At 39.3% G+C, this 20,150-nt stretch overlaps 1 protein-coding gene across 2 annotated transcripts in view; it reads left to right on the forward strand.

Annotated features, from left to right (window-relative positions):
* Positions 1-1,026: 1,026 nt before the first annotated feature.
* BORCS5 (BLOC-1 related complex subunit 5) overlaps positions 1,027-20,150 on the forward strand; it is a 97,215-nt gene continuing 78,091 nt past the window's right edge. The window contains exons 1-2 of one of the 2 annotated variants that reach the window (XM_060658346.2): positions 1,027-1,108; positions 3,942-4,085. In XM_060658346.2, coding sequence (XP_060514329.2) covers position 1,108; positions 3,942-4,085 — 145 coding nt within the window. In that variant the 5' untranslated portion in view covers positions 1,027-1,107. Of the gene's footprint in view, positions 1,501-3,941; positions 4,086-20,150 lie in introns of both variants that reach the window. The other variant, XM_060658345.3, reaches the window with a different exon arrangement.

Raw genomic sequence — 20,150 nt, forward strand, 5'->3', positions numbered from 1 at the left:
GTACCTGTTTGTGGGCCTCAGGGTTGCTATGAAAGTTCGATGAGGTAACATAGGGGAAATGTCTATGATACTGTAGAATAGAAGGGACTTAATCATACAGTTCATTTGGCATTCCTTCTGAGGTTATATTTATAAGTATAAAATGCTAGGACATTTGCTTGAAATTTCATGAAGGAAATGATATAAAATTAATTGTAAAATTCTGAGAACTACAAAACCACTCAACTCCTTGGTGGCATTGCATCGCTAGGTCTCAGTTCTTGATCTGCCCAATCTTACAGTTTCCATTTTGCATCTCTTGTACTCCTCCCTCACCTTTGCTAGTTTTGGAATGGCCTGTGGATAATTGTCAAGGTTCCCAGAAAATGCCTAGATTATAGGGGCATCCATTTTCCTCTGAGGATACATACACACACACACACCCTAACATGTGAATCAGTATTTTTTTTAAACATTTTTAAAATGTTTTTATTTTTGAGACAGAGAGAGCACAAGTGGGAGAGGGGCAGAGAGAGATGGAGACACAGAATCGGAAGCAGGCTCCAGGCTCCGAGCTGTCAGCACAGAAACTGATGCGGAGGTCAGAACTCATGAGCTGTGAGGTCATGACCTGAGCTGAAGTGGGATGCTTAAAGGACTGAGTCACCCAGGTGCCCTGAATCAGTATTTTCAATTTCTTCATTTATCTCTCATTTCCATCTCCTTCCTTCACTGTCTATATTTTTTGTATGGTTGTCCACGGCCAAACTCCTACCTTCTGGAACTGTGAAACAGGAGCTTTGCATCCAGACAGTTGTGAATTCCAACCCTAAAACAAACAATTCCCACGCCGCATTTTATAAAGTTCTAACAATAAAGTGCCAATAGCTGGGTGATGCTTAAAGGCAACGCATCATTACACTAGAGAAGGCCTTGCTCTTTGGGGGCGGTGGTTCTGGCTTTGAGGCGGTGGAGCCCTTTAAGGGTGATTACACTCTCCCCGCCCTCCCCGAGGCGGGGGCGTGGTCGCGGGGGGGGGGGGTGGCCTCCAACCCGGAACTGACGGCCGCGCGCAGCCGGCGCGGCCAATCCGCGTCCCGGAAGGAGCGAGCTTGCGGCCCCGGAGCGAGTGAGTGAAAGCGGCGCCGCCCGCCGGCAGCCGGCGCGGCTGAAGCTGGGCGCCCTCCACCTCTTTCCTTAGGGTCCCCCAAAGAGAGCGGGCAAACACCGTGCATCCGCGCTACGCCTCTTGGCGCCTCGGTTCCCCAAATAGGGCCTCCCATCCCCCAACGCCAGCGCACCTGAGTGGGCTGGGCGCGTCATCTCCACAAGTCGGCCCTGCAGCGGCGCCCACATTTGGTGTAGCATCCCTGTCCCAGTCCCCGGCCCCTGCCCGGTCGTCCCGCCGCCGGAGCGGTGACCGCCTGGCCCGCCGTTCTTCCGCTGCCACCGCTGCCGCCACCATGGGCAGTGAGCAGAGCTCCGAGGTCGAGAGCCGACCCAACGATCTGAACTCCTCAGGTCGGTGTCCTAACTTCCACCCTCCTCCAGCCGGCCCTGTCTGCTTGCGGAGGGGGTTGCCTCCCAACCTAGTGGGGACTGGGACCGTGGACACGAACGCACAGAGAGCCCTCACCGTACGTTTTTCTTGAAAAAGAAAAAAGTCACTGTCTGTCCTAGCCGTCATTCCCCTGATGGGAGTGCCTGTGACTGCAAGCTAAATCAGCTTGTGCGCCCATGCCCATTATTTATTGTCAAAACAGCTGTTTCTCCCAGCTCTGCCTCCTCTTTAAAAGACGACCTAATCAACTTTTGGCGTTAGTACTCATGCCTGACACCGAGAGATTTGGCTCACACAGTGGATGGATCAGAGACAGAATCTCTAAGAACATGTTCCTTTTCAGAAGGGATATGTGACAGGTGTACAATCGTTTTTGAACCCTTGGGTGCAAACATCTCCAGAAACTGCATTTTCTCTTAAGAAGGGGTCGCGACTCGCTTTCTATTGTCATAGGGGTTGGCCAGCACCGCACGCTCTGGTGTTTTTCTCTATTCTTCCCCCGTTCGTAATTTTAAGGTTTCTCCCAGCGTTTGAGATAGGATCAGAAGGATTATTGTGCTAGGAATATAGTAAGCAGTCAATAAATAAAATAGTTGATACTTAATTAAGGATTCTATGCTCTGTTGTTGTTGTTAGCGACAAACCCTAGCACAACTGGCTCTGCTTGAGTTGCTAATCCAAATTGGATTCAATCTGGAGCCTAAATATAACATATTAGTTTCAGGTGTACAGTCTAATGATTAGATATTTGTATATATTATGAAATTTTAAACAACATTTTACACTTGCAGAGAGGTGTAGATACACTAAGAATCCACAACTGTCGTTTATTCCTGGTAGGATCTGTAATTCAGAAATGTAGACGCTGACAGAGAGTCCACACTGAAGTGTGTCCTTTAAGACTGGTTCAGGTCCTCATTTGGGGGGCTAGATTGGGACACATTTCAATGGTGAACAGCATCTACTAGCTTTGCTACATTCTTCTGTTTCCTTGGAAGACCCAGCACATCTGATCTGTTAATAGCAAACACAGTAATAGTTGTTACCCTTTATTTTCTTGCCCCTATGTCAGGCCGGAAGCATATTTGAGGGGAAGAAGCATGGCATCTTAAAAAATCTGCTTGCTCACCTACTAACTAGCCAACAGCATGAACTCTAACCAATACTATAGCATACTAACCAATAGCATAGGTTAGAATCTGCCCGATTCCCCTGGGCTAAGTGGTTTGCATACGTTTATATTTAATCCTCACAGTGGCCCCATTTTACAGGCAAGGTGATAGAGGTTAGCTAGAATCTAGTGAAATTTGTTTTCCACTGGGGAAGAAGAAATCAATTTGTAGGAGGAAAGACTTCTGACTTGGGATTTGTGAAATGTTAAGTAAATTAGCAAAAGGGGTTAAGACATACTTCTTGAAGAGCGGTAAAAGTAGCAGAGATTCTACAAGAGGGAATGCCAAGCCACAGGAGACTCTAGCCTCTAGGAGGCGGGGCAGTTCTGTGGCCTTCCTGCGTCAACCTTTGAGACATAAGTATGATGAGCCCGCAAATACTACCTTCTAGAGGGTAAACCACTTTAAAGGTTTATTCTTGCTCTAACCAGGAGGATAGTGAGCAGAGGGAGGTATCTTGGTCTAGGAAGTTGTTGGTAGTTTGCATCAGTTCCTCCAAATGCTTTGCTTTCTCGCAACAAACCTGAAATTGGCCTGCCTCTCTTAACGGTCCTACAAATTTCTGAATTTGGTCTCAGCCTAGAATGGACTTCCTGTTTATTTCTATTCTTCTTAGACTACTGCCTGTAATTGTAAGGGTCAGGGGGCTGGTGCCTCAGGAATAGACCCATCTCATATAGGGCTGAGAACCAGGGTTTTTTTGGGGGTTTTTTCCCCCATGGATAGGATCTATTAAATATACCTGGCTTGCTGTGAACTGGTCTGGCCACCAGTTCTGCAAACCTGTTTCACAGGGATGGGCCATGTATACCAACACCCCTTAGACCTCCAATTCCTTTCCTAATTCTTTTTCTAGCACTATTGACTTTGGGCAGTTCACAACCAAGTCTTGTATGTTCATTTCCTCATTGGTAAAACAGGGACAATGTCAGGAAGATCAAAAAAGGAAAAATTAAAAACATAATCTACCTTATATTTTTATGTGCTGAATAATAAGATATTTTTAATTACAAAAGCAATTTCATACATGTTATAGGTTCCTATAATGCTTTTTTTTTTTTAGTAGAAAATACAGATCCCCTATGATTTATCTCCCCTTTTCCAGCCTCCACTGCAGGATGACTACAGTTAGCATTTTTTTGTGTAAAAATATTCTTTTTAATGACTGTACTTTAGTGAGACAGAGGGGGCTAACATGCAGCTCGTGAGCAGTGTAACTTTATTTTCAGTGACTCCTTCTCCAGCTAAGCATAGAGCCAAGATGGACGATATCGTGGTTGTAGCTCCAGGCTCCCAGCCCTCACGGAATGTCAGTAACGATCCCGATGTCATCAAACTGCAAGAGATTCCGACCTTCCAGCCACTTTTGAAAGGTAAGCACTTGGGTTTTGTCTTATCTGGACTTGCTGGAAAGGTTTGCACAGCCGCACTACGCTCCCCAGAGGGCGTGTGCCTTCCTCGTCTACTTTGGGTCTTTGCTTAAACGGCATCTTCTTGGTGAAGCCTTCCTTGACTGCCCTATTTAGAATTGCAGCCCTTTTTGCTGCTTTTCTCTGTAGTTTTTAATCACCATTGATCTAATGTATAGTTATTTACTGTCTGTTTCCTTGTTAGAATGTGGGAGGAAGTTTCTGTGTTTTGTGTGTTGTTGAATCGTAGAGCCTGTTATAAAGCAGGGACTGAGTAAATGAATGAATGAATGATGCTGGAGTTGGCCTTTACCTGTTACATTTCTACAAAAAGATTTTCACTCCTTTTTTTAAAGTTTTATTTATTTAAGGAATCTCTACACCTCACGCTCAAACCCACAACCCTGAGATCAAGAGTTGCATGCTCTTATGACTGAGCCAGCCAGGTGCCCCAAAGATTTTCATTCTTATCTGTGGCCTGGACTATGTTATCTTTGACTAGCTTAGATCCATAGAGAAAATCTCCATAATCGTTGGTACACTTAAAATTAATTTTGGCAACTGTTTTGTATGAGAGGAGAGGGTATGTATGAGAGGATTAGCATATATTGATTACTGTATACTGAGGTAGAGTTACCTTTTAGTATGAATTTTATTATTCATTTGGTAATTTCATTATATATTTTTATTTTATGTTAATAAATTCCTTTATGTTAATAAATACCTATTCAGTAGTGGCAATGATTTTCTATTAACTGAACAGGGTTTCTACTATAAGAATCCCTCTTTCTGTCTCTCTCTTCCTCCAAAAGATTAGAAAATATAAATGAACATAAGGTCCTGGTGTACTTAAGCTGGTACAATATAACCTAAAACATCTTACATTTATAGAGCTATTTCTTTTAGAAGATACCCCCCTTCACACATGCACACAGACACCTGCCATCCATTTAATTCTTACATTGTTAAATATGTTAGAATGATTTGTGTCAGATCAGACAGCTGGCAGATAGAGAGGTTGAACTTGAACCTTCATCACTGATTTCAGATACTAGTTACACTGTTCTACACTCTACTTACAAAACAAAAATAAAAACAAATAGTGCTTTATCGAACCATGTATCATCTCATTGTTCCCAGTACGTCGTCTGCTTTACGGGTAAGGAAATACAAGCTTTTGATCTTTTCCCACAGGCCTCAATGTTGGACTTTGGGAAACTCTTTGGTTCTTACATGAAACAACACGTTACATCCTGCTACCCATCTTAACAGTTTTCTTTATTTTGAGAGAGAACATGATTCTTCAAAGCCATTAATAAACATTAATAAAATTTTCATCTCCACATGTCCTCATTCAATCAGATTAAAAGACAGATCAGATTTAATTTAGCTGTAGAAACATAGAGGTGGACACTTGTATTCTATACTCCAGCACTTCCAGATATGCATGTGGTCACGCTTTCATGCCTCTGCTTCCTGTTAACTATGTCCAAAGTCTTCCAAAGTCTTCTAGTCCTGGCTGAGGCCTTATGGGACCAGTATTTGTCCCCACTTTAGGGAAATACCAAAAAGAAGCAAAAACAGAACCCAAAAAACTCCCAGAATTTTGAGATATACTTAATGATTTTCTGGGATAGTGTTTCTAAGCATTTGAAATGATTCTTATTTTATGATAGTAAATTGCCTAGAAGGGGAAGCATCTAGGAGAAGGCTTGGTGTTAAGGGAAACTAACCTTAGATTTAAACATTTTTTTTTAAGTTTTTATTTATTTATTTTGAGGGAGACAGAGAGGGAGAGCAGGGAGAGGCAGAGAGAGAGAGGGAGATGGAGAATCCCAAGCAGGCTTCATGCTTATAGCACAAAGCACAACTTGGGGCTCAATCCAGGAGATCATGACTTGAGCCAAAATCAAGAGTCGGACGTTCAACCAACCGAGCCAACCAGGCGCCCCTCCCAGTAATGATTTTAAATCTGAGGTTAGGGGTGCCTGGGTGGCTCAGTTGGCTGAGTGTCTGATTGTTGGCCTTGGCTCAGATCATGATCTCACTCACGGTTTCATGAGCTCAAGCCCTGTGTGGGGCTCTGTGCTGACAGTGCAGAGCCTGTTTGGGATTCTCTGTCTCCCCCTGTCTGTCTCCCCCTGCCCTGCTCACGCTGTCTCTGTCTCTCTCAAAATAAATAAATAAGCTCAAAAAAAAATTTTTTTAATAAAATACACTCATCACTGGGAACCCTAAAAGTGAATAATGACTGTAGTCCAGTTAATGCCATGTAGCTGGACCTGGTTGCATTGATACCGGATTTAAATGGGGCCTTGGCTACCAGCTAGCTATGTTGCCCTGGCTTTGTTTTTCACCTGTTTGAACCTTGGTTGTTGAGAACATTGAGAATAGGTATGGGAGAGAAGAAAGCTGGTGGGGGGCAGGGTGCAGTTAAGAGGTGATTTGGGATTTGGCTAAGGAAGGTGGAGAAATCACTTGATAAGGATGGCGTGAAAATAAAAATGGCAACATGTGGCAGGGGCCAGACTGCAAGGAACAAAAAAAAGCCAGCAAGCACTTAAGGGAACGCTCCCATTTCACTTGTGAAGAAGAAACATCTTAGTGATTAGAAGAGACAGGCAAAGGAGACAGTTGGGTGGAAATAAGAAGGATAATTACAATAATAATAGTAGCTAACCCCTCCCCTCCCTCCTGTACTTCTGCAAGATACTATTTTCTTTCCATTTTATAGATTAAAACACTGAGATTCAGAGAGTGTGAGTGCATTGCCTAAAGTCACACGGCTATAAGTTATAGCCCATCTCGAGATGGCATCAGGACGTGGAGTTTTCAGCTGTTTTGTACATGGAATGAGACTGTTTCCAATTCTAGCAAAGCCAATTAGAAAGATCACTGGGCTGTAAAAGACAACGGGGCGATGGTTGTGAGGCCGCTTGGATTTCTGGGGCAGCGTACAGAGCCTCCCGCTTTGCCGTTGCTCTGCCTGGTAATTTAAAGCTCTGCCGCCTGCCTGCTGGGCTGCTGGAGGGCCACTCATCACTGTCGCCTTTATACTCTACTCTCTTTTTTCGCCCTTTACTGCTTTCAGGATGAGGCTATTTCTCAAAGTAGTAGAAAGGCCACACAGTGAGGGCTGTACCCCCCAGGTTTGATTTCAGAAAGCTTTTCATGCAAGTTAATCACAGTTTATTCTTTCAAAACAATATATTCAAGTATTACACAGAGTTCACTATTGTTCCGTAATGTCATGTGATGTAATGCTAATGCTGGTGGGTGATCTGCAGAGGCAGTGGCTGGGCGAGTTTGGGGCTATTCGGATGACTGAGGTAATGTTTGCATTTTTAATAAGCAAGCAGATTCTTTCTTTGGCCTTAACCCTTTTGGATAGATATAGCAGAGTATAATTTATGCTCTATACTGGTGCCAAATATCTGTTCCTCTTTTTATCTAAGCAGGAAGAATGTCTGTTTTTCATAGCAGTCTCTGAATTAGCAATTTATCTTGAAGTGTAAAACATTTATTAGAAAATGAAAAATTAAGAAATTACAAGTAGCAAAAAATGGCCACAAGACACAAAAGCAAAATGTAGATCTGATGCAAATGATATTCCCGGGGTTAAAAAAAAAAACCTATAAATCTCTTACTTAACATTCAACCACTTATATTTTTTAATGAATTGCATAATTTTATGTCAATCTATAGAAATGAAGTATTCATAAGAGAAATGCAAAGTTGACATTTTATGTATAAAAGTTATATAATCATTCTGTTCACACCTGAAGATGAATATATGCATACACACGTACACGTGCTTGGGCATGTATGCACATAGGACATTCTTTACAACTGACCTATCATTTTTGTTACTGACCTTGGATACAACATCAGATTGTCTTGCTGCTTAAAGAAGGGACTGTCCTTGTTACCAGCAAGGAAGGTCAGACAGATACAGTGTAGATACTTAAGTGAGACGAAGCAAGTTTTTTGGGAGTTACGCATTTGTTTGTTAAGAACATGATTTCTGTGAAGTCGACTTTGACAGTTAAGAGCCTGGGGCTTTTCTTGGTGGAGCAAAATCTCCTGGAACAGCGGTGAAGGCTCTCAAATCACATGGAACATTGAGAATTAGTGCATGAGGTTGAAGCTGGGAGAGAATGAATCAATGGGAAATGGTAGTAAGGAGAAAGTGAGGGAGCTACATTTCAAATGATCAGTTTATTAACATCTTTCTCACCCACTCATCTGTTAGCCAGACAAATAGAATAAAGGTAGAGACTCTTGGCGTTTATCAGACACTTGTCTCTGCCAGCTGTCAGACCTTATCTCTGTTTTGGAAAATGGAAGAGGACAAGAGACTGGATCTTAGAGCTTAGTCTTTTCTGAATGACTTAAAGGTGACCTCTGAGCCCAAGGTTGATCCTAAGAGTCTGTTCTCTCCTGAATACCATATTTGAAAAGTTGATAACTTATTCCTGATTACCATGTGGATTATTTGTGTATGTTAACCTTTTAAACATTGCTGTTAACCAGCAAAGCGTTAGCCTTATGCAAGAGCTGGAAGTACGAGGCGAATGATTGCTTTTAACCGGTTGCGAGAGCAAAGCCATTTTGCAAGAGCAGCCTCACTTTTTTCCTCACTTCTGTGAATGTACACGGGCATCCATTCTTGTTTCTTTCCATCAAATCTCAGAGAAGGTATGTCGATGCCTTTCTCTGAAACTTAATGCTTTTCCATTTCCCTTTTTTCTACACTTCTTGGGACTTTGCTTCTGTACTCTCCTTGTCTTTAGCATCCAGCTTATTGAAACTCTTTCCTCTTATGTTGATGTATAGATCTTTCCATCTTTTTTTTTTTTTTTTTTTTTGAGAGAGAGGCGTGCACAGGGGAGGGGCAGAGAAAGAGGGAGAGAGAGAATCCCAAGCAGGTTCCACACTGACAGCACGGATCCCAATGTGGGGCTCCATCTCATGAACCATGAGATCGTGACCTGAGCCAAAAATCGAGTCAGAAGCTTAACTGACTGAGCCACCCAGGCAGCCCTAGATCTTCCTATCTTTTATTTTATTTATTTATTTTTTAAATGTTTTATTTAGTTTTGAGAGAGTGGAGGTTGGGGAGGGACAGAGAGAAAGGGACAGAGGGTCTGAAGTGGGCTCTTCGTTGACAGCAGTGAGCCCAACATGGGGCTCGAACCCACACACCATAAGATCATGACCTGCATCGAAGTTAGACTCTTGACCAACTGAGCTACCCAAGCACCCCTGATGATATTTAATTAGTTAGTTCTACCACTTAAAAAAAAGTGTTAAAATCTCCAGCTGTGATTGTGTTTGTCTATGCCTTTTATTCTGTCTGTATTTTTGATGTCTGTTACTAGGCATGCACATGTCGATGTTTATTATATTGACCCTTTTATTATTATGAAGTTGTCCTTGTATAGAAGGCACTATTTCCTATCTTGAAATCTATTTTGTCTTATGTTAATATAGCCACTCCAGCCTTTTCACACTTATTGTTTGCATAGTATATATATTTTTCCATTCTTTCTTTTTGTTTTTATGTATTTGTGTCTTTAAAGTGCATCTCTTGCCGACAGCATACAGTTGGGTCTTATTTCTGTACCTGTGTTGGCAGTCTGTCTTTAACTGGGTGTAAATTGATGTGGTTGGATTTAGGTCTACCATTTGTTCTTCATTTTCTATTTGTGGTCTCCTTTTGGTTCCTTTACTTTCCTGACTTTTTCAAGATCAACTAAATTTTTGTAGTATTCCATTTTAAGTCCTCTATTAGCTTTTTTAGTTGTATTCTTATGCATTATTTTTTTAGTGGTTGCTCTACGGATTATAATACACAATTTTTTAAAGATTTTATTTTTTATTTTTATTTTTTAAATATTTATTTATTTTTAAGTTTATTTGTTTATTTGAGACTCAGACACAGAGACAGCACACATGGGGAGGGGCAGAGAGAGAGAGCGAGAATCTCAAGCAAGCTCTGTACTGCCAGCCCAGAGCCTGATGTGGGGTTCAAATCCACGAAACCGTGAGATCATGACCTGAGCCGAAACCAAGAGTCAGACGCTTAACCAACTGAGCCACCAAGGTGCGCCTAAAGATTTTATTTTTAGATGATCTCTACACCCAACGTAAGGCTCGAAGTTACAACCCCGAGATCAAGAATCACACTCTCCACCGACTTGGCCGACCAGGCGCCCCCATTGTACACATCTTTAACATCATAGTTCACACAGAGTTAATATTGTACACATAAAATGTAAGAACTTTTCAGTGGTATGGTTCCATTTACCCCACTTCTCTGTGCTATAGTTGTCATACTGGTACATCTCCACATACTAGGAATCCCATGTGGTGTTTATATATATTATTTTTTTTTTTATATATTATATATATATTTATAAGTTATATATTTATATATAAATTAAATATATGTTTATTATTTACAAAACTTATGTATTACTGTATTATGTTATATAATTATATACATTATAACAGTTTAGATTTTATTTTTTATTACTTATTTTTTATTTTTTAAAATTTACATCCACATTAGCATATAGTGCAACAATGATTTCAGGAGGAGATTTCTCAGTGCCCCTTACCCATTTAGCCCATACCCCCTGCCACAACCCCTCCAGTAACCCTGTTTGTTCTCCATATTTATGAGTCTCTTCTGTTTGTCCCCCTCCCTGTTTTATATTATTTTTGTTTTCCTTTCTTTATGTTCATCTGTTTTGTCTCTTAAAGCCCTCATGAGTGAAGTCATATGATTTTTGTCTTTCTCTGACTGACTAATTTCACTTAGCACAATACCCTCTAGTTCCGTCCACGTAGTTGCAAATGGCGTGTGTGTGTGTATATATATATATATACACACACACACATATATACGTATACACACACACACACACCACCTCTTCTTTATCCATTCATCCATCGATGGACATTTGGTCTCTTTCCATGCTTTGGCTATTGTTGATCGTGCTGCTATAAACATGGGGGTGCATGTGTCCCTTCGAAACAGCACAGCTGTATCCCGTGGATAAATGCCTAGTAGGGCAATTGCTGGGTCATAGGGTAGTTCTATTTTTAGTTTTTTGAGGAACATCTATACTGTTTTCCAGAGTGGCTGCACCAGCTTGCATTCCCAATAGTTTATATTTATTTTAAATGATTATATATCTTCCAAAGAAATTAAGAGAAGAAAGAACTACATATAGAATACAATGTTATGCCTCCCCACATATTTACCATTTCCAGAATTCTTAATCCCTTTCTGTAGATTCAGGTTTCTATGTGATGTCATTTATTTTTAGTCTGAAGACCTTCTTGTAGCATTTCTTGTAGTGCAGATCAGCTGGAAACAGATTCTTTCTGTTTTTATTTATGTGAAGATGTCAGTTTTTGCCCAGGTTCACTATAAAATTTTTACCCCCTTTTTTGGTAAGTTTTTAAGGAGATATTATGGAATTTTGTGAAATCTCATTTCTCAACACACTTTCCTTCACTGGTTATAATATCCATTACTGTTTCTTGTTTGAATTAATCACACAGAGACGGTTGCCAAATAGTGATTTTTCTACCTTTACCATTCCTTCTACATTTATTAGTTTGTATTCCACTGTTAGGAAGAGCTTTCTCTTCTCTCCATTTATTTATTTAAGTCCATGCAGTCACTATTTTCAATCTCAAAATGCTTCAAATTTAGGAGCACATGGCTAGCTCAGTCAGTGGAGTGTGTAACTCTTGGTCTTAGGGTTGTGGATTTAAGCCCCATGTTGGGTGTAGATATTACTTAAAAAAATCTAATCTTGAAAAAACTCCAAATTGAGACAGTTGGAACCCTGTCAGTCTAGTTTACTTTGTCTTTTTGACATATTCTCATTATTCTTTGAACATGTTTTTATTTTCTGGCATGATAGAATGTTCCAGATTTTTCCTGTTCTTCCCTGGCTCCAGCACTAGAATCAGGCATTTCTCCAGGAGTCTTGATTCTTTTAGTGGAGAGTGGTATTTAGAAGCTACTCTTAGGCCTTCTCAGTGGATTTAGCAAGGAAATAGATATGTGTGTATATACATAATACACACATTTATACTTACATGTATTTTTATATTTATCTGTATATATTGAATATACTGAGATCATACTGACGTGTTCTAAATGTTCTTTGATCTATAGGTTTATTGTTTTCATCAAATATTTTGACCATTATTTCTTCCAGTGTTTTTCTGCCCCCCCCCCCCCCCCCCCCCCCCGCGCCTCCTTTTTGGGGACTCCATTTTCTGTGTTATGCTGTCTCACAGGTCACTAATGCAGTTTTGTTTTTTGGGTTTTTTTGGTCTTTCTCCTTTCTGTCCTTAGTTTGGATAATTTTATTGCTTTGTTTTTGTCTTTCTCCTTTCTGTTCTTAGTTTGGATAATTTTATTGCTTTGTTTCCAGATTTAAGGGTTTTTTTTGTTTTTTGTTTTTGTCATGTCTATACTGTTCTTAATCCCATTCAATGTATTTTTAATTTTAGATAATTGTATTTTTCAGCTTTAGATATACCTCCCTTTTAATAAAGTCTTCATGTCTTTGCTTATCATGCCTATGTTTTCCTATACTTTTTGAACATGTAGGGTGCATTTATAATTTATAATTTTAATTCTTGACTGCTAGTCTATCATTTTTGGATCTGTTTTTTATTAAATGAAGTTTCTCAGTATTACAAGTCATATTCTCCTGCTTCTTTGCATTCCTGGAAATTTCTTCATTGTATGCCAAACATTGTATATTTTGTATGTTTCTGGGTGCTAGGGTTTGTTTTATTCCTTTAAAGTATATTAGACTTTGTTCTGGCGTAAAGTTAAGTTACTTATAATCAGTTTGACTCTTTCTGACCTGCCTTTATGTTCTGTGAAGGTTTATCCAGAGCAGCCTTTAGTCTAGTTTAACTGAGCCTCACTTCTAAGGCACTACCCTTCTGAGTGCTTTACCTGCGGCCCATGTGTTATGAAGTCTCACTACTCATGCAGGTGGGAATGCAAACTGCCCTCACAGTCCCGTGAGAATTTCAGACATTGTTTGGCCTTATGGCTTTCCTGTAGTTCTTTCTCCAGCCTGGTGGAATTTTACCGCAAATTCATAGCTTAGTGTAAACCAGAGACTCAGGGTGCCCTGTGCAGTTCCGCAGGCTGCTCTCTTACTGAGCCCTCCCCTCCCCCATATTATTTTGTGTACCTTCTGATACCTCTGCCTCTCCAAACTCCACGTTCTCTTTCTTCAACTCACTGAGGCCACTGGGCTCTTGATGGATGTCTCCCCCCACCCCCCCCCGCCTGGAAAATGTTTTTCAGTAATAAACTGGGGAAATGATAGGACTTGCTTGTTTTCCTTCTCTCAAGGATCAAAGCCTGTTAGAGAGTATCTGAAAAGAGTGTGTCATATATTTGGTCCGGTTCCTAGTTGTTTATGACTGGAAGGCATAATAGCAATTAATCTTTCATGGGCAGAAGCAGAAATCCTCAAAAAAATGCTTTTTAATCTTTATTTTTCTGTCCATTACCACTTCTTTCATTTTAAACACCTCATGCCAACAGCCTTCGATTACTACCTTGGTTTATTTCTGCAGTATACAATTGACTCTTGAACAATGCGGGTGTCAGGGGCCTGGACCTCCCTGCAGTTGAAAATCTGTGTATTACTTTTGACTCCCTCACCCCAAACTTAACTGCTAGTAGCATACTGTTTACCAGAAGCCCTACTGGTAACATAAACTGTCGATTAACACATATCTTGTATGTTATATATATTATATACTGTATCCTTACAAAAAAGTCAGCTGGAGAAAAGAAAATTTACGAAGAAGGTCATAAGGAAGAAGAAATACATTTACAGTACTGTATTGTATTTATTGAAAAAAATCCAAGTGTTAGTAGACCTGCGCAGTTCAGACCTGTGTTGTTCAAGGGCCAATTGTAATGGTAAACATTGGTGCTCCTGGTGGTGTTCCAGCTAGTGGAGAGACAAAAAATATAAGACACAGCTGCTGTCCCTTAGGAGCTTACAGTTTTGTGAGTGATTAAGATAGGTAAGGAACTTACAGTAACGTAGCATGGGTCATATTGGCCATAAGGCCAAAAGATCAGTCATGTGTAGAGAAGAGAATCATTAATTTGGCCTGGGAATTTGGAGGCAGGCTTCACAAGGGAAGTAACAGTCGAGTAGGGCTTTGAGGGATAGAAGGTAGCCACATGGGGAGGATGGGGTCAGGGAGTGGATTCATGGTTTAAGGGATCATCCATATAATCAAAAAGTTATAATTAAAAGATGCCAAAATACTTCTTGACCAAAATTATATCTGGGATGTGCTGCTTTGATTTTCTTGTATTACTCTAGATACCCATATGTATGCAGGTTAAAATCTGATTTTAATTTTAAGCCATATTAGACATTAACTTACTGGAATAATTAACTGTATACTATTATTCATTCTTTTGTGTTTCTTTAAGCTTTTAATTTGTGTTATTAATTTTAAAAAATATGCATTCTGAGGGTTAATGGGGGGTGGGAGGGAGGGGAGGGTGGGGGATGGGTATTGAGGAGGGCACCTTTTGGGATGAGCACTGGGTGTTGTATGGAAACCAATTTGACAATAAATTTCATATATTGGAAAAAAAATATGCATGGTTTACTTTAGTACCCAAGGATATATCTTTCTAAGCAATATCATTTCCTGGCTAAGCTAGCCAATTACTCTTGGAATATGACAATAAAGATAGATGTATTTTTTTAAATATATTTCTTTTTAAGGTTCTGTTTTGTTAGTAGTTTTTGCTACATAACATCTTAGAAACATTCCAAGGCTGAATAGTATAAAATTCTGTTAGTCATCTTCAATTTTTCTACTTTTCCAAAAATCACATAAAAAATTCTATTTTTAAAACATTAGCATTTGAGACTGAAATGTTTATTTAGGAAAGCCAATGTTCTAAAGGCGTTCCGAGAATTAAAAAAGAAATTCCTTTTCCCCCACCCCCCAAATTTTAACTGATTGTTAGATTAATAATAATTTTATAGTATTTGGAATTGTTAATAGATAAGGCTTTTTCATCCTGGGCAAAAGTGAAAGTCATGTACTCTTTTTAGAATTGTGATCTTTCATATATTATTCACTTAACTAAATTCATTGAGCTGTTGCTGTTTGTCAGATATTTTAGGCTAGAGATACAAAAAAAAACATTATTCCTTCCTATGAACAGCTCACAGTCTTGTGAGGGAAACTATATTCTTAACAGGTCATTGTGATTCAGCATGATAAGTGCTTATAAATGTAATGCATTAGGGAACCTACAGGATGGAACAACTTATTCTGAGAGAGGCAGGAATGGTTGACTAGAATCAGAACAATTGAGAAGAATTTATATGTGTGCTCTTGGTATTAATTACTTCCAAAGTTTTATTATGCCTAAAAAGCCATGTGGAAAAACTTACTTTGTTTTATTTTTTACGTTTAGATGGAACATGCGAGCAGGGGAGAGGGGGAGAGAATCTTAAGCAGGCTGCACACTCAGTGCAGAGTCCAACAGGGGCTCAATCCCACCATCCTGGGATCATGACCTGAACCAAAATCAAAAGTCAGTTTCTCAACCAACTGAGCCACCCAGGTGCCTTGAAACTTTTTAAAAAAAAATACTGACTTTAGGGCCCCAGACTCAGAATCTGATTTATTAGTAAGTTCAGTTGTAAGACATCTGTATGTTAAACTAGCATTCCAAGGGATTCACTTTGGAAAACACTGAGCTAGATGTTTTTGAACTTAAGTACTACTTGAGATCACAGAAGTGTTAGATCATTCAAATAAATGATTTTAGATATCTTTTAAAGAGATACAGTTGTCAAAAGAGTATTTTAGAGTATGTCATTAGTTTTTGCTATTTTTGGATGAACTCCATTGTTGAAACTGATTCACATTTAATGCCTGTACATTAAATTTTGGACACATTGAGAGTTCATTACTTGCTGAAGAATTTGTTAAAAGTCCCTGGGTTTTGGTAATGTTTAAATATTTCTTCTCATCAAAATTTGGTTTCACAGAAAGCCAGTGAAATGCAAAGTGATATTTTAAAAATGACTTTAGATAATTATTTTCCTCATATGAGCTAATGAAAATTATTAACAAAATATTCTAAACACATTTCTAAACGGGTTTATCCACATGTGAAAGTGTTGGTAAACAAATACGCAAACAAAAATGGGGCTTTGAGTTGCAAGATTTTTGGAGCAGACATACGACAATTGGGAGTTGTTTTGTTCTTCATTCAGTCTTTTTAACCAAGGACTTTTTTCTAACAGTTAAACTATTCATACTTTTATTTCAGTAAATCTTACATCAAGATTAATGTTTACCAGTCTCAAGGGAAGGAAAAAAATGATACATCCCACTGAGAGGAATAAATATAGGCCAAAGAAACATTAAAACATTCTTTAATGCTAATAAATATCCTAAGTCATTCTCCTATTTTGCTCCTTTTTTTATAAGATGGCCTCCCTTTAATGTAGTTGAATTTATCGCAGTGCTGTTTTTAACACCACCTTCGCCACTAGATGTCGCTAGACTATAATGATTAGTAAGTCGGTTCACACAGCTACAACCTGTGGCAGTATTTGCAAAGGCCTTTGGTTAATTAAGTTTACTCTGTAGCATCTGGATTTCTCATAAAACGAGGTCACAGCTTGCTTCAAGCACAAGCTAGTTGGAAAATATGTCAAATTCTGTAACACATGAGTAATCTATAATTAGTTATTTCAGTGTTTATCAGGACAACAAAGAAAAAAATTGCTACCGGAAACTTTTAGTGACCTTAATATTTTAGAGTGAAAACTCTATTTTTTAGTCTATCACTGTATTCAAAGAAATATTTATTACACCAAATATTTCTCAAGAGTTGGGGTTGTGTTTTAATCATCCCTAATTTCTCAGGGCCTAGCACACAAAGCTTGGCACTTGATAGGTATTCAGTAAATGTTATTAAGCATTAAGGTAGTGTGTGTGTTTGTGTGTGTGTGTGTGTGTGTGTGTGTGTGTGTGTGTGTATGTCATAGGGGAAAGAATCCTTGAGTTCTCTTCTCAAAAAGTCTCACTTAGGAGACAAGAATCTGTATAAACATACCTATAGTCCAGGATCGTGTGTACGTACCAAATGAGTACTACAGGCATTAAATTCTGGGATGCCAGAAGATCAGTAGCTCTTGAGCAGTGATAAGAGGTGTACTCATGAAAGCATATTTAGAGATGAAAAGGAAAGGCCAGTACAAGAGAAGAAAGTAATGAGCCAAGGTTTAAGGGTAGGAAAATGTGGGCAGTAAAGATTCAGAAAGGTCCTAAGTTTAAGGCTCTGAATTTAAGGCTTACACTTGGACTTAATACTTTTTAGGGGGCAGGGGACTGTTAAGGATATTGGGGTGGGTGAATAATAATATGTTTTATAATGCATTGTAATTTACAAAACACTAGCACCTAAAGAAGGGTGAATGGAAGATGATTACTCTTCGATTTTAGAATGCTTCGGCTCTAAAGTTTGTTAAAAGCACTTCTATTTGAAAGAGATAATACAGGGGCTCCTGGGTGGCTCAGTCGGTTGGGCATCGATTCTTCGTTTCAGCTCAGGTCTTGATCTCAGGGTCATGAGTTCAAACCCCACATTGGGCTTTGGGCTAGGCATGAAGCCTACTTAAAAAAATCAGGGGCACCTGGGTGGCTCAGTTGGTTGAGTGTCTGACTGAGGTTCAGGTCACGATCTCACAGTTCATATGTTCGAGCCCTGCGTAGGGCTCTGTGCTGACAGCTCAGAGCCTGGAGCCTGCTTCAGATTCTGTGTTTCCCTCTCTCTTTGCCCCTCCCTTGCTTATGCTCTGTTTATCTGTCCTGTCTGTCTGTCCCCTCTCTCTCAAAAATAAATAAACATTAAAAATTAATCAATGAGATAATATAGATGGGGGCTTAGTGCCTGGCCCTTAGTAAACCTTCAATCAATGATTCTTGATAACAGATTATTAAATCAGTAAAAAATATTATGGACATTCTGCAAAGTAACTTTCACAAGAGTCAAAATCATGAAAGGTAAGGAACGACTGAAGAATTGTCATAGATTGGAGGAAATTAAAGAGATGTGCAATGTCTATTCTAGGACCCCAAATTGGATCCTAGAATAAAAAAGGACATTAATGGGAAAAAATGGTACCTTATGATAAGGTGTATAGTTTAGTTGATTGTATTGTACCAATGTTAATTCCCTGTTTTTGATAATTATACTATGGTTAGGTACTGTGTTAATATTAGAGGAAGCTGGTGAAGGGCATATAGGAATCTTTTATTTTATGCAACTTTTCTTAAATTATTTTAAAAATAAAAAGTTCGAGGATGTCTGACTGGCTCAGTCAGTAGAGCATGCGACTCTTGACGTTGGGGTTGTAAGTTCAAGACCCACATTGGGTGTAGAGATTACCTAGAAATAAAATCTTTTAAAAAATATGTAAAAGTTTAAAAATATAATATCATCTTAGAAAATATTGCAATTCCATATTTGGATAAGTTTTCTTTTCTTTTCTTTTTTTTTTTAACGTTTATTTATTTTTGAGACAGAGAGAGTCAGAGCATGAACAGGGGAGGGTCAGAGAGAGGGAGACACAGAACCCCGACGCGGGGCTCAAACTCACGGACCGCGAGATCATGACCTGAGCCGAAGTCGGCGGCTTAACCGACTGAGCCACCCAGGTGCCCCTGGGATAAGTTTTCTACAAAGAGGTCAGATGTTGGAAGAAAGGTTTTATATATGATAATAATTTTTAGGATAGACATCTGCCAGGACAGCTTATGGCAACAATGTGTTCCCTTGAAGACAGGGAAGTAGAACTTCTGAGCACCCTGGACTTTAGCACCTCTCTATGTATTTTAGCTAATAGATACATTTCCCCAGTGTCCTGTTTTGTTTTTGTTTTTGTTTTTGTTTTTGTTTTGAGGGAAAAAAAAAAGTATAGTTGACACACAATTACATTTAAAAAAGAAATTTATTTAAGTAGTCTCCACCCCCAGCACTGGGCTTGAATTTACAACCCTGAGATCAAGAGTTGCATGCTTCGGGGCGCCTGGGTGGCTCAGTCGGTTGAGCGTCTGGCTTCAGCTCAGGTCACGATCTCGCGATCCGTGAGTTCGAGCCCCGCGTCAGGCTCTGGGCTGATGGCTCAGAGCCTGGAGCCAGCTTCCGATTCTGTGTCTCCCTATATAATAATATATATATCATATATATATATATATATATATATGATATATATATATATATATAATCTTGGAAATTTTTTTAATCCCCAATAAAGCACACTTTTAAAAAACGTATATACTCCTGTACTATAAATGTTTAGATTAAGAGAAAAGTCTACATGCACACATCTGGATATTCAGACCTTTTGACCTATCACAAATTGAGATTAGTTTGTAGTTTTGTTTCGTTTTTCTTGAGATGCCTTTAGTATGAGGGTATACTGGATTCATAAAATCAGTTGGGAAGTGGGGCACCTGGGTGGCTCAGTCAGTTGAGTGTCCGACTTTAGCTCAGGTCATGATCTCCCAGTTCTGAGTTTGAGCCCCACATCGGGCTTGCTGCTGTCAGCACACAGTCCACTTCCCATCCTCTGTCCACCTCTCTCTACCCCTCCCCTGCTTGTGCTGTCCCAAAAATAAATAAGTATGTTTTTAAAAATCAGTGGGGAAGTATTTCTTCTGCTTTTCTGTAAGACTGAAGGATTGTTATTAATTTTTATTTAAATATTTTATATAATTCATAGTGAAGCCAGTGGGACTGAGATTTTCTTTACTTGGTATAGGCCTTGTCTATTCAGATTTTCTATTTCTTCTTGATTCAGTTTTGGTAATTTTTGTCTTTCTATGAATTTGTTTATTTAAGTTACCTAATTGTTGGCATGATGTTTTTCATAATATTCCCTTTTAATCCTCTACACTTCTGTGAGG

Source organism: Panthera onca, chromosome B4 (assembly GCF_046562875.1).
Source record: "Panthera onca isolate mPanOnc1 chromosome B4, mPanOnc1 haplotype 2, whole genome shotgun sequence".
NCBI lineage: Eukaryota > Metazoa > Chordata > Mammalia > Carnivora > Felidae > Panthera > Panthera onca.